General features: G+C 39.6%; 1 protein-coding gene across 1 annotated transcript in view; it reads right to left on the bottom strand.

Annotated features, from left to right (window-relative positions):
• DNAH3 (dynein axonemal heavy chain 3) overlaps window positions 1–13,545 on the bottom strand; it is a 231,387-nt gene that overhangs the window by 52,667 nt on the left and 165,175 nt on the right. The window contains exons 43-50 of the mRNA XM_068967931.1: window positions 11,660–11,839; window positions 9,273–9,396; window positions 9,035–9,191; window positions 8,647–8,790; window positions 6,716–7,382; window positions 5,247–5,412; window positions 3,241–3,457; window positions 900–1,082 (exon numbers count right to left, since the gene is read on the bottom strand). Of these exons, the coding sequence (XP_068824032.1) occupies window positions 900–1,082; window positions 3,241–3,457; window positions 5,247–5,412; window positions 6,716–7,382; window positions 8,647–8,790; window positions 9,035–9,191; window positions 9,273–9,396; window positions 11,660–11,839 (1,838 nt within the window). The remainder of the gene's footprint in view (window positions 1–899; window positions 1,083–3,240; window positions 3,458–5,246; window positions 5,413–6,715; window positions 7,383–8,646; window positions 8,791–9,034; window positions 9,192–9,272; window positions 9,397–11,659; window positions 11,840–13,545) is intronic.

Here is a 13,545-nt window from a genome sequence, read left to right as displayed (position 1 = left end):
CTCACTGGAGAAAAGGCCTATTCTTTTGAAAAAAAGTGCCCCATGACCTAGAAATGAGATACAAACTAATTCTTGTTCAAGCTCTTGTTTGAAGAACGGTCAAAAGAATTTTTCTAACTGCTATGTGGGGCACAAGGACAAGTATCTTCAGCTAAGTGCCATGAGCCTTGGAGTTGGATCCTACCAACAGATCGTACAAGTCAGTTTACCACTGAACTCCACTTTTGTTGGCTTCCAGACCTTGATGGCTGTCATTACTATAAGTCCAAAGTCATTGTGATACTCAAATGGAATTGTATATTTGAAAATGCTTGGAGAAATATATAATATGAACATTAGTCAGATTTGCTTCTAATATCTGAATACAGGTGAAGCCCTTTCCAGGACTTTTCTTCTTTGGTACAAAAATTATCTTCAGATGGGGTCCTCTAGATTCAACATTCTATCATTTGACAAATATTTACTCCACACCTTATACCAGCTACATTTGAGCAAAAACATGATTGAGGTGAAGGAGATAGTCAGGGGAAACAGCCAGTGCAAGGGCCCTGAGGTGGGACATGCCTTGTGTTTGTTTAGTGAATAGCTAGGAGGCCATTGGGGCCAGAAAAGAGTCAATGAGAAGAAAGAAATATGAGACAGGGTTAGATCCTGCTGGGGCTTACACGACTTTGATTGAGATGGAGAGTATCTGTAAAACAACAATTCTTCCTGGAGAGAACCAGGTGTCCTTTACTAGCTATGTGATGCTGGTAAAATAAACTTTCAAGTCTCATTTTTTTCCCTCTGCAAGACAGGCATGACCATGTATATTCTGTGAGACTCTGTTAGGCTCTAGTGAGATAATAGATGAACCCTGAAATTGCTGGTTGCCTTTCTTGCCTCTCAGCAAGTTATACCTTGATTCCTTGAGCAATGGCAGCAGCAGCATTGGCTTCTTTTTCATCTGCTTGCACTAGCAGTTTCTTGGCATCAGCTTCTTGAGTCTCTGCTTCGATTTTCACCATCATCTTAGCGGTCTCCTCAGAGGTCTGAATGAGTTGGGGTTGGAGGGCAGTCAGTTCTACTTGCATGACGGCTACCTAGCAAGGAGAGAGGATGGGTGGGGTGCCAGGTCAGCTATATAAATGCCCAAAATGGAACAGCTGCAAAGCTGAAATGATTCTCTAACTGATAATACATGCAGAAAATACAAATGATGTTAATGGTACTGGGTACATATTTGTTGGCTGGAGTTTCTCTCTTTGATCTTGTAATATTTCATTATTTAGTTCATGCTATGTGTTGTAATTATCAAGCTCCATGATAGGTGCTATACATATAATAGTAATCTTAAATTTTTTTAAAAAAGATACAACATTAAAAAAAGGTATTCTTGTATTGAGCCTACACTACACGTTAGTATTGGGGGCAGGGAAAGACAGAAGTAAGTTAGGAGAAAAACCCCTACATTTTTTTAAGTCTGTGAAGGAATATACATGGCTGAGATACCTGGGAAGGACAGAACTTTAAAGTTCATATTTTTCCCCCAACAGTCTGATGCCCTCTACAACATTCCTGTCTAGTAGTTTTCTGGCCACTGTCTGAATACTTCTACGGATGGGGAGGTCACCACCTCTTAGGGGAGTTGGACTATTTTTCAGACAACTTAACACATTAGATTTTCCTGATAAGGGGCTGGAATTTACCCTCATGCAATTAAAATTTTTTTTAATTAATTAATTAATTTTAATTGGAGGATAATTACTTTACAATATTGTGGTGGCTTTTGCCATATATCAACATGAATCAGTCACGGGTACACATGTGTCCTCCCATCCTGAACCCCTCCCACATCCCTCCCCACCCCATCCCTCAGGGTTGTCCCAGAGCACTAACTTTGAATGCCCTGCTTCATACATTGAACTTGCACAAGTCATCTATTTTATACATGGTGATATACATGTTTCAAAGTCATCCCACCCTCGCCTTCTCCCACTTAGTCCAAAAGTCTATTCTTTACATCTGTGTCTCTTTTGCTGCCTTGCATATAGGATCATCATTAGCATCTTTGTAAGTTAGAAAGAGAAATACAAATACAGTATATTAGCACATAAGGAGTATGTCAAGGCTGTATATTGTCACCCTGCTTATTTAACTTATGTGCAGAGTACATCATGAGAAACGCTGGACTGGAAGAAACACAAGCTGGAATCAAGATTGCTGGGAGAAATATCAATAACCTCAGATATGCAGATGACACCACCCTTATGGCAGAAAGTGAAGAGGAACTAAAAAGCCTCTTGATGAAAGTGAAAGAGGAGAGTGAAAAAGTTGGCTTAAAGCTCAACATTTAGAAAATGAAGATCATGGCATCTGGTCCCATCACTTCATGGGAAATAGATGGAGAAACAGTAGAAACAGTGTCAGACTTTATTTTTTTGGGCTCCAAAATCACTGCAGATGGTGACTGCAGCCATGAAATGAAAAGATGCTTACTCCTTGGAAGAAAAGTTATGACCAACCTAGATAGTATAGTCAAAAGCAGAGACATTACTTTGCCAACAAAGGTCCGTATAGTCAAGGCTATGGTTTTTCCAGTAGTCATGTATGGATGTGAGAGTTGGACTACAAAGAAAGCTGAGTGCTGAAAAATTTATGCATTTGAACTGTGGTTGTTGAAGAAGGCTCTTGAGAGTCCCTTGGATTTCAAGGAGATCCAACCAGTCCATCCTAGAGGAAATCAGTCCTGAATATTCATTGGAAGGACTGATGCTGAAGCTGAAATTCTCATACTTTGACCACCTGCTGTGAAGAACTGACTCATTAGAAAAGACCCTGAGGCTGGGAAAGATTGAAGGCAGGAGGAGAAGTGGACAGCAAGGATGAGATCGTTGTACAGCATCACTGACTCAATGGACATGAGTTTGAGTAAACTCTGGGAGTTGGTGATGCACAAGGAGGCCTGGTGTGCTACAGTCCATGGGGTCGCAGAGAGTTGGACACGACTGAACGACTGAAATGAACTGAACTGAACTGAGTCACCATATACCCTCTGAGCCACCAGGGAAGCCTCATATTTTATATATACCATTGTATTTTTATGTATACTATTGGATTTTATTGTAATGGATTAGGTCAAGCGAGTGAGGTGGGCACAGGGTCAGATGCTGTCTTTATTTTTGTGCTCTCTTGACTTCTGCATCTGAACAAGTGCTTCACCGCATCCAGTTAGTTCTGGACCTCTTTGTCTGTGCTTACCTGTGAAGCTGCAAATTCAAGTTTCTGCAGGCCTGTCAGATATCGATTCCTCATCATATCAACCTCTTGCCTCTTCTTATTCAGGAGTGTCTTGAATGTTAGGATCAATTCGAGGTAGGAGGTGGGGGTAACATAGTTGTGTCTTCGAAGGATGTTGTAATAATCAAGTGACAGCTTTTTCACACTCTCCTGGAAATATTTGCACATGGAGATGACTCTGTTGAGGACACAAAGGTGGTCAGACAGGCCCAGCTTGCACCAGAAATCTAGCATAGCTTTGGTTTACAGAAGTAAGGATGTGAGAAAGCCACTCACAGTGGCCAGCTAGAACCCCCAATTCTTTGAAGCATGTCAACAGAGCCTCAAGAAGGATTGGGGAGGTATATATTCTTACTAGAATGAACTTTGATCAGGCAATTTCTACCTTTAATCACTTTTGTGAATCACCAGGGTTTAAGCAGGAGTTTTTAATCTTTGGAAGTCTGATGAAGCCTCTGGACTTTTCAGAATAATATTTTAATGCATAAAATAATATATTATAGAATTACAAAAGAAACCAATTGTGTTAAGGAGTTTTCTAAATATTTTAAACACCAAATTTATGATATAGTAATGTGTATGTGTGTGTGTGTGTGTGTTTGGCTGCACCTCGTGGCATGTAGGATTTTAGTTTCCTGACCTGGATTGAACCCACATACCCTGCATTGGTTAAGAATCCACTGGAAGCATGGATTCTTAACTACTGCAGGTAAGTCTCAATATGTGTGATTTTATTTACATGTTAAATCAGGGGTCAGCAGACTTTTTCTGGTTAGGACCAGATAGTAACTATTTTAGGCTTTGTGAGCCACATGGTCTCAAGTAGCAACTATTCAACTCTGCCACTGTAGTGTACATGGCTGTTTTCCAATAAAGCATATTTGCAAAAATAAGGCTGTGAACTGGTTTCAACCATGGATCATAGTTTGCCAACTACAGCATTAAATAGTAAGATTGGACAATAGGTCTGAAAACTACCATCATTTTGAAGGGGATGATAAATTGGTGCATCTGTAATGACTGAATGAATTATGAAAATAACTGTGATTCCTATTGGTTGGGGGTTTATTGCCTATGTTCATCATTGAAAGAAATGCAAAGTACCAGTTAGATGTCAATGAAAATGAAGATGTACTTTTCCCCCACTCACATTCACTGACCCTCTGAGCATTCCTGGGCCTAGAGAACAAAGTTCAAAGATCTTAAAACGGAATTTAAAGCAATGAACATTCTGACCACTACCTACTTCTTCATTTTCTATTTACTCATTTAATAAGCAGTATTCGAACCTACTATGTACTAGGCATTAAGGATATAGAACTGTACAAGGCAGGCGACATGACCCTTACATTCATAGGACACTTAGAATGGTCAACAGTCTTATCCTTTCTCTTACTCTAGCCAAAATTCAGTGCTTTATTTTGTGTATCTGTGCTTTACACACAAAATATTTTTTTTCACAACAAAATCCCTCACAAGTACCATCCCCTAGGCAGCGATATCTCCCCTGTTGAGAATGCATGCTCTAAGATTATTGAAATTCAGGTTCTCATAGCTATGACAAGAGTACACCTCTAGAACAATTCTGAACAGTGAAATATTCTTTTTTCAACAAAGGCGTTTTACTAAATATCTAAATGGTATTTATTATTTATAATTTATTTCTCATTGGAAAAGACCTTGATTCTTGGAAAAATTGAAGGCAAAAGGAGAAGGGGGCAGCAGAGGATGAGATGGTTAGATAGCATCCCCAACTCAGTGGACACTCTGGGAGATAGTGAAGGACATAGAAGTCTAGCATGCAGCAGTCCAGGTGGTCACAAAGAGTCAGACACATGACTTAGTGACTGAATAGAACAGAACATACATAAATTGATAAACCTTAAAACAGCAAAAAGAACAGAGCCAATATCTTGATTTTCATTTGAAATATTTGTTTGGGGTACTAAAATGCAGCTAGCACTTACTCTATCCGAATATTGTCATCAAGCTCTACATCTTCTAGAAATTTGTTGGCCACCAACTCCAGGGCATCTGTGGGCCAAGACTGGAACCAGTCAATTGTGCAGCAATTGATTAGAGAAGGGAACATTCGCAGGCGGTTCCGGAAGGCATCCCCAATTGGACTCATGGCTAATGAAAAGCAGATTTCATTAGTTCTCTTTCTCCAGTCAAGGAGGCCAAAAGGGACAGACAGGTCATTCCAAGGATTCTAATGGGGATAAGGGAGTAGTCATGTTCCTGTTGGCACTCCAGAGTATAATTGGAAATAGTCAGGATGAGTGCCTGGAAAGCATAGGGGAGTCATGGGATATTTTCATGCAACTTTGTGATGGGAAGTCAGTTTATTACAAGAGTCTTCTGTCTGGTTTTCAATATTCATATTATCCTATGTTATCCATTCTAGGTCTTTAGGATCATATAGTCAGAGTGTTTTAAGCCCTTTGACCCATTTGTCCCATTTGTCCTGACTCACAGACCTCAGGGAACCATGGGTGCCCTATACATAGCTACTTATGGAGGCTGCTGTGGGGGCCCTATCAGCTTGTTTCTGACCTCATCTCCATCCTACCACAAATTTTGGATTCTATGCCCCAAATTCTGTTAATTGTTTATTTAGATTCAATGTGTACCAGGCACTTGCTAGGAGGAAGCATAATGCATAGGTGGAAGTGTGAGAAAGTCAGTGTGGCTAAAAAAAGAAGGGGAAGCATGGCTTGAGATGAGAGTGGAGAGGATGCAGGGGACAGACTGGCAGGTGGCCTTATAAAACTGTAGGTTAGGGATTTTGGTCTTTATCTGAATGGAAAATAATTCAGGTGTTTTAATTTGTGTGTGTATATATAAATATACAATGAACAGATTTGCAATACAAGAAAAACAAACCCTGACAGTGGAAAGCATCCTGATTCAGTGGAACTTAAATGTCTGGAATGGACAGAGTGGGCATAGAGAGAACAGTTAGAAGGCTATAGAGGTGAGGTCTGGGTGAGATGATATTCATAGCAGCTTAGCTAATTTGAAGGTGGCAGAAATAGAGATAAGTGGGTTGATATGAACACAAGAGGGCAAAAATTGACAGGACATGGTAATGAAGAGAAGTATTAAACATGACCCCTAAGCTTCTGGACAGATTGGAGATGATATTCACAGACAGAAAAATGCCAGGTGTTATTCTGTAAGGCTGCCAGGGTAATGTACTAAAAGGAAGGAGAGGGTTCAGAGCAGAAATCAGAGAACTGAAGAGAGTGGAACAGGTTTAAAGTAGTTTTTCAGGAGAATGGAATTTTGCACAGGAATTCCAGGCACTGACTGTTGGTCAAGTTAGGTGCCTTGGCTGGATCAATTCTGGCACCATTGTAAGAGGACTGGGCTTAGGGCAAGGAGATCCTGAAACATCCAAGGAAAAGGGCAAAACGAATTTTCTCATTCTTACCAAGGACAATGTGAAGGTTCTTTTTCACTTTCTCAATGAAGAAGTTATACATAGAAAGAGGAGTGACTTCGATCTTTTCGCCTTCTGTCCTGGCTGCCATTTGCATCTTCTCTACAATGTCAGCCTTCTCATCAGCAGGGAAGATGTTGGGCACATCACCGGTGTTCAGAAGCATGTTGATGTCCTCAACGAATGACTCATCCTTGATCTGATTATCAGCGAAGAGGAACACAGTACTTTTGGTGGCCACACCAACCTGGAGCATGATCTTCTTCAGGTCCTCTCGCCAATCGTTGCCTGAGTAGCTCTTTGTGATCTCGATCTGGTATAGCTCATATGAGTTCATGAATGTGGACAGTTTGCTGGCACTTTGCCGCCCACTGCCCCCAATGCCCACCAGGAGCAAGTGGCCTTTGTCCTGCTTCAGGACCCTGCAGATCCTAGAGATATGCTCAATGGCAAACCTGAACATCACTAAGGACATGGGGGCCTTGCTGATATTGTTGAACTCTTCCAGGTAATACTCCATGACCACTGTGAGCTGTTTTAAGTCAGTGATCTCATCATATATCTTTTGGTCACTTTCTGGCTTGAAGAAATCTCCAAAGAAGAGGCTACGGATATTGTCATCAACTATCTTTCCAGTGGGTGATAGGTGGATGAGGACCTGTGGAAAAGATAAGTCTCAGCCAAGGCATTCACTTCAACTACCGTGGTAGTGGGAACTAGGAGGGAACAGGAGATGTGTTTATGTCCTCTGAGCACATTCTTCAAAGTCATGGTTCACAACAGTTTTATTTTTTAAACAAAATATATGCATTTGATGGTTGTAAAGACTATGATGAAAGGACAATTGAGAAAAGAGTGTGAAAGCAAGGGTCAATCAGTTTGCTAAGTGATTAAAACATTGGTGGACAGATTATAAGATCCCAGGAGGAGGTGGCCAAAAGGTGAGATCATTTGTACTTGCTTCTTCACCAAATAGAGGTGCAGGCCTTACCCCTGTTCCCCACTCTGTACCTAGAGTAGAAATGTTTTAGATGCTTCTTCTTTCTGATATTAGAAACTAGCAGTGCTTCTGTACATGGCTTCTGGATGAAATATGAAACACTTGCACTTTTTCTATGGAGAAATCATAGCTTCTTAAAAGTAGGGGTAGAACTAGATGATGCAAACATATAGGGTTTAAACTTTTCTTATATCAAAATGGAAAAGAGAAAATATTGACAAATAGGAAACAAAGACAATCTTTCACTTGGGCTTTACACAGGGCATCAATCAAACAATAAAAATTGATGGTGTTTTTATTTTTTAACTCAAAAGTTACTTGATCTTGAAAATGCATTTTACATTAATTACAAACAAAACATCTTTTCATAAATGATAAGTTTGAATGGATCTAAACTTATATGTTACCTGGAAAGTCAAGTGAAATTGGACCAACTATTATATTACTTGGGGCAGGGAAGCCTGGAGGGCTGCAGTCCATGGGGTTGCAAGGAGTCGGACATGACTTGGTGACTGAACAACAAAAACAACAGTATATCACCAAATCAAGTGACTAATTGGCTCAATACACTGTTTCTTGAGATTCAGAAAGCAGAGCTATAAGTCTCTATTTGGGCTTTCCTGGTGGCTTAGTGGTCAAGAATCCGCCTGCCAATGCAACAAATCTGGGTTTGATTCCTGGGTCAGGAAGATCCCCTGGAGAAGGAAATGGCAACCTATTCCAGTAGTCTTGCCTGGAAAATCCCATAGACAGAGAAGCTGGTGGGCTACAGTCCATGGGGTTGCAAAAGAGTTGGACACAACTGAGTGACTGAATAACAACAATAAAGTCTCTACTAGGAAGGGAGCCTGAAATCTGAGACTAGCATGATCACATATTTGGGGCAATTTCTGAGGTCAAAAGATCACAGGGTCTTGCTTACCTTTTCCACAGACTGCTTGAAGCAATTGGAGGTGGTTTCCCTTACCATGTTAAAAAAGACCTGTCTATCTTCGTGATCAATCAGACGGTCATAGAAGACCCGGTAAACCTCATGAATCCAAAGCCGGATAAACTTCTCTACATCCTGAAAATTCAGTCAGTTATTTGAATGAATGGCACATGGTGGCTGAGGCAGTAGTTTTCGAACAGTTTCTAAGTCCTGGGTTGTTGTGAGGATTAAATGAGACAATGCTTACAAAATCCTTAGCACAATACCTAGCACAGATTAAATGCTTAATAATAGTTAGCTATTACTATTATCATTATATATTCCACATAGCTAAGGATATCACTGAATGAACTTGATAACAGAAATGACAGCGGCTGACCTGCAGATGCGTGTGAGGGCAGAGTAATACCCCTTGGATCACTCGTGAGAAATCCCGCAGATTAAAGACATAGTGTGACTTGGAGGGAGTTGGCAAGAAATTCTCCACTGCAGCTTTATAAATTGTTATCGTTGCTTGTACCATCATCTTTCCATACCTTGGGAGGAAGGAGAAGGCAGACCAGTTAAGAAAGGGCCAGAAATGAGGACCCCAGGCCAATAATACAGGAACCTCCTACCTTAAAAACACCACATCAAACCCTTTTCCAAAGTGCCAGTTAGCGATTGAACTGAAAATCTTGGTTAATACGTCATCCTCGAAGGCATTGATGGAAATGATATTCAGATGGCGAGTGAATCGTCCTGGAAAACATGCAAAGGTATGAATGTGCACACACACTCACACTTGCCTCCTGGGCGTAGCAACCCTAAGATATAGAACAATTTTTCCTCTGCCTTTAAGTTTTAGAGCTGTGCTATTCAACATGGGAGCCTCTAGCCATATGTGGCTATTTAAATTTACATTAATTAAAATTAAGTAACATTAAATGTATTTCCTCAGTCTCATCAACCACATATCAACTTCTCAAGGATAAACATGTGACTAGTGGATGTTGTATTGCACAGTATAGATACAGAACATCTCCATGACTGCAGAAGTCCTGGTAACAGCGCTAGCCCAGTGCTCAAGACTGTTACTAGATAATGGCAATATGGTATTTTTGTAAAATAATCAAATAATTCAGAAATACTTTTACAGAAAGTAACCCTTTCCTCCTACACACTAAATCCATTCTCTCTCCCCTCCCAAATTAATCACTGTTGTTCTTACAGCTCTACATCTACGTCTATGTATCTAATATTAGATATCCATATATTTATATCTATAAAATTCATCCATTTAAAGTACACAATTCAATAAATATTTAGTATTTTAGTTGTGCAATCATTATCATAATCAATAGCAGAATAATCACTCCAAAAAGAAATCCTTTACCTTCATCACTTTCCATTTCCTTGCAGCCCTTGGTAACTAATAATAGATTTTGTCTCTATGATTTGCCTGCATATCTTTTAAAAAAATATTTTACTGTATAAAGTAAAGCACAGATACAGAAAATCACCAAGATTATAAAGTTAACATCCTTACATCTACCATCCACGTCAGTAAATACAACTTTGCCAGCCCTTCATAGAAGCCCTTCCACATATCCCATCCCAATCATAGTCCTCTCCCTGTCTCCCTTCAAAGCTTACCACTATCCTGATTTTAAAGTAATTACTATCTTGCATTTCTTTATGTTTTTTTTTTAAATCACCCATATGTACTGACATATGTAGGTTTACCTTTTTTCAAAAAAAATGCTGGAATAATATTTTACACATTGATTGGGAAATATGGAGAGTTGGATGAACTTGAGGAATTCATGTATTTTTTGATAATAAGCATACTAATAGTACTTAATGTGTGCTAATGCTTATTACATGTTACCAAAACCAAGATCAGTCTTCTGCCAAACCATGCTCTCCACCACCATATGATAATGCCTTGAGCCTCAGTTTTCCCATATGAGCTCTAACAGCTGGCAGCTGATCTGACAATTATCAGCTAGTCTGTTGGTTCTCCAGTGAACACAATCTCTTTAAATATCAACATCAAATGAGGTCACACCCTAGCTATGATGGAACAAGACAGAAACAAGTTTGCTCTGAAATCATGAAAACTTCCCCCCCAAACTAATATGAATGACTCTAGTTGTTTACTAAGTACAGAAAAAAAATTAAGATACCTACTCCTCAAATTGTCCCCATTCCCTGAGACTACCCAATCTAGTACAGAGTCTCTGGTTTCTTAAGCCTTTTTCACATCATCCAGCACAAGCCCATTTAATGCCCTTTCACCAGGCACTCTCATGGTTCTCCATGCTATGTAGACACCCTTGCTGCAGCAAATTAATAGACTCAATTTCACTTGACCATAGATGTGTTCCTGGCAGTTTTGGGCATTGGTCTTTAAGATCTTTCCAATATGTCATATTTGTGACATAGCTTGAAAAATGTTAGCAATTACTATTTCCTTGATATGTATGGGAAACAGACATTCCCTTTTGAATAGATCTCTCCTGCCTCACTGGTTTTAGTGAGAATTAATTGACATAAAATATATAAACTGAAGGTTTACAATTGTAAATGAATTGAAAATCTTATTTATTTGTTTGTTTATTATTATTATTTTATTTAGGCCTATCTGGCTCCAAAGAATTGTAAGAAACACAATAGGTGAATCTGTCATCCACCTTTAGTTGAGAACCTCTGGTCTAGCCTTGCTCCTAGAACACAAGCTGACCACACAGAACTTACCTCTTCGTGAGACTCTCTGTTCCTCTACGCCTAGCCAAAGACTCCTCAAATCCTCTTTTCATCTTCTCATCCTATTTCATACAACTTTCAACAAGGCATATTCAAATGCCACTCCTTGAATCTAACTCAAGTGTCTCTGGCCTAAATACACCTTTCTCTATTTTCCACCAGGACAGACTGCCTTGAACTAGCCCCCCCATCCACAAAGATGGCCTGGTTCTGAAGGGGGTGGGGCAAAAAGTAATGAACTCTCTCCTTCACATACCAGTAATGTCATTCCTTCCTCCCCCAGGAGGGCCCATGGCTGTCACAAGCAGCACATCAACGATGTCCAGCCTATTAGTATCCTTCTTGTCAAACCAGTAACCATGGTCAATCCATTGCCGTAGGAGCTCAATGGGGGGCTGTGCTCCATATATCTCTTTGGCTGGCATGTTGAGGTCATCTGGGGAAAGACGTAATGGCCACAGATTGTAAATCTATGGGATATTTTGCTCTTTCAGGAGGTAGCAGATGACTATCCTTCCATGGGAGAGTCCATACTCAATTGTTATACCCTCACTCTAGGTAGGGCTCAGCCAGTGGACATTTTCACCATAATGGAAGAGATTTTCCAGGGTTCTGGCTTTCCTGGTTTATTGAGATCTCTGTGCATGAGATCCTCTGTGGAAGGATGCATCGACTGGCATTAACAAACAGATAATAAAATTTTTCTCATTCCTTCACCCAAAATATATATAGCTACTATGTGCTAGACATTTTGTTAATTTCTAGGGATATGACGATGAGAAAGTTGACAGAGTATTTAATTTACCACCAGGTAATAGTGGAAACTCCAATAACAGAAAGGATTCAAGCTAGGGTTTCTGAAGAGCAAAATCAAAAAGGCAAGGATAAACTGTGATTTCCTCCAGGGTAGGGATTGATTTTCTCCAACAGCACATTGTTCAGTACTGGCACATAGAAGGGACTCAATAGTTTCCAATGAACATTGACTAAATGCCCATTTTTGTGTCATGTAACATTTTAGGAATTTTATACATGTTATCTCATCTACTCAAGATGATGACTTTATAAGGAAGGTAGTATTACCTTTATGTTAGAGGTGAGGAACTGAAGGTAATGGAATAATATACTTAGGGTTAAAAAGTGAGATTTGGACATAGGTCTGTTTGACTGCAAAGCTTAAATTGCTTTTGGATATACCATAAAAATAGGAAGGGAGAACAGATGAGAGGAAAGGACAAAGGAGACAGGGAGGACAAGAAAGGGAAAAGAAAATATGATCCCTGCCTTTAAGGAGCTGTTGTTAATTGGCAAGGATATAAATACACGCCACATTTACTATCAATACCTTAATTTTAAAGACAGAACATGAGATAATGCAGAAGAGCAGGGAATTGCTAAATGAGAATTCTATGAATCAGTAGTAAGAGAGTAGAAAACATAATGTATTTGGCACCAAGAAACCTGGTTTTATCTTGTGGCTCCAGAATTTTCTAGACGTTTGACTCTGAACAGGGAATTTAACCTTCAGAGCCTCATTTAATTGACTAGTAAAGCAGATTTTTTTAAAAAGTCAGTTTTCATTCCAATCCCAAAGAAGAGCTGTGCAAAAAAAAAAAAAAAAAAAAGAAAGAAAGAATGTTCAAACTAACAGACAATTGTGCTCATTTCCTACGCTAGTAAAGTTAACTCAAAATCCTTCAAGCTAGGCTTCAGCAGTACCTGTACTGAGAACTTCCAGATTTACAGGCTGAGTTTAGAAAAGGTGGAGGAGTCAGAGGTCAAATTGCCAACATTCGTCAGATCATAGAGAAAGCAAGGGAATTCCAGAAAAACTGCCGCTTCAGTGACTACGAGGAAACTTTTGACTGTGTGGATCACAACAAACTGTGGAAAATTCTTAAAGAGATGGGAATACCAGACCACCTTACATGTGTCCTGAGAAACTTGTATGCAGATCAGGAAGTAACAGTTAGGACCTTATATGGAACAAATTACTGGTTCAAAATTGGTTCAAATTTTATGGTTCAAAATTGGGAAAACAGTATGACAAGGCTGTATATTGTTACCCTGTTTATTTAACTTATATGCAGAGTACGTCATGTGAAATGCCAAGCTGGATGAGTCACAAGCTGGAATCAAGAT

This window comes from Capricornis sumatraensis, chromosome 3 (genome assembly GCF_032405125.1).
Source record: "Capricornis sumatraensis isolate serow.1 chromosome 3, serow.2, whole genome shotgun sequence".
In the NCBI taxonomy this organism is placed as follows: Eukaryota; Metazoa; Chordata; class Mammalia; order Artiodactyla; family Bovidae; genus Capricornis; species Capricornis sumatraensis.
Note: the sequence above shows the minus strand (reverse complement) of the source record. Positions and strands in the feature narration are given on the sequence as shown.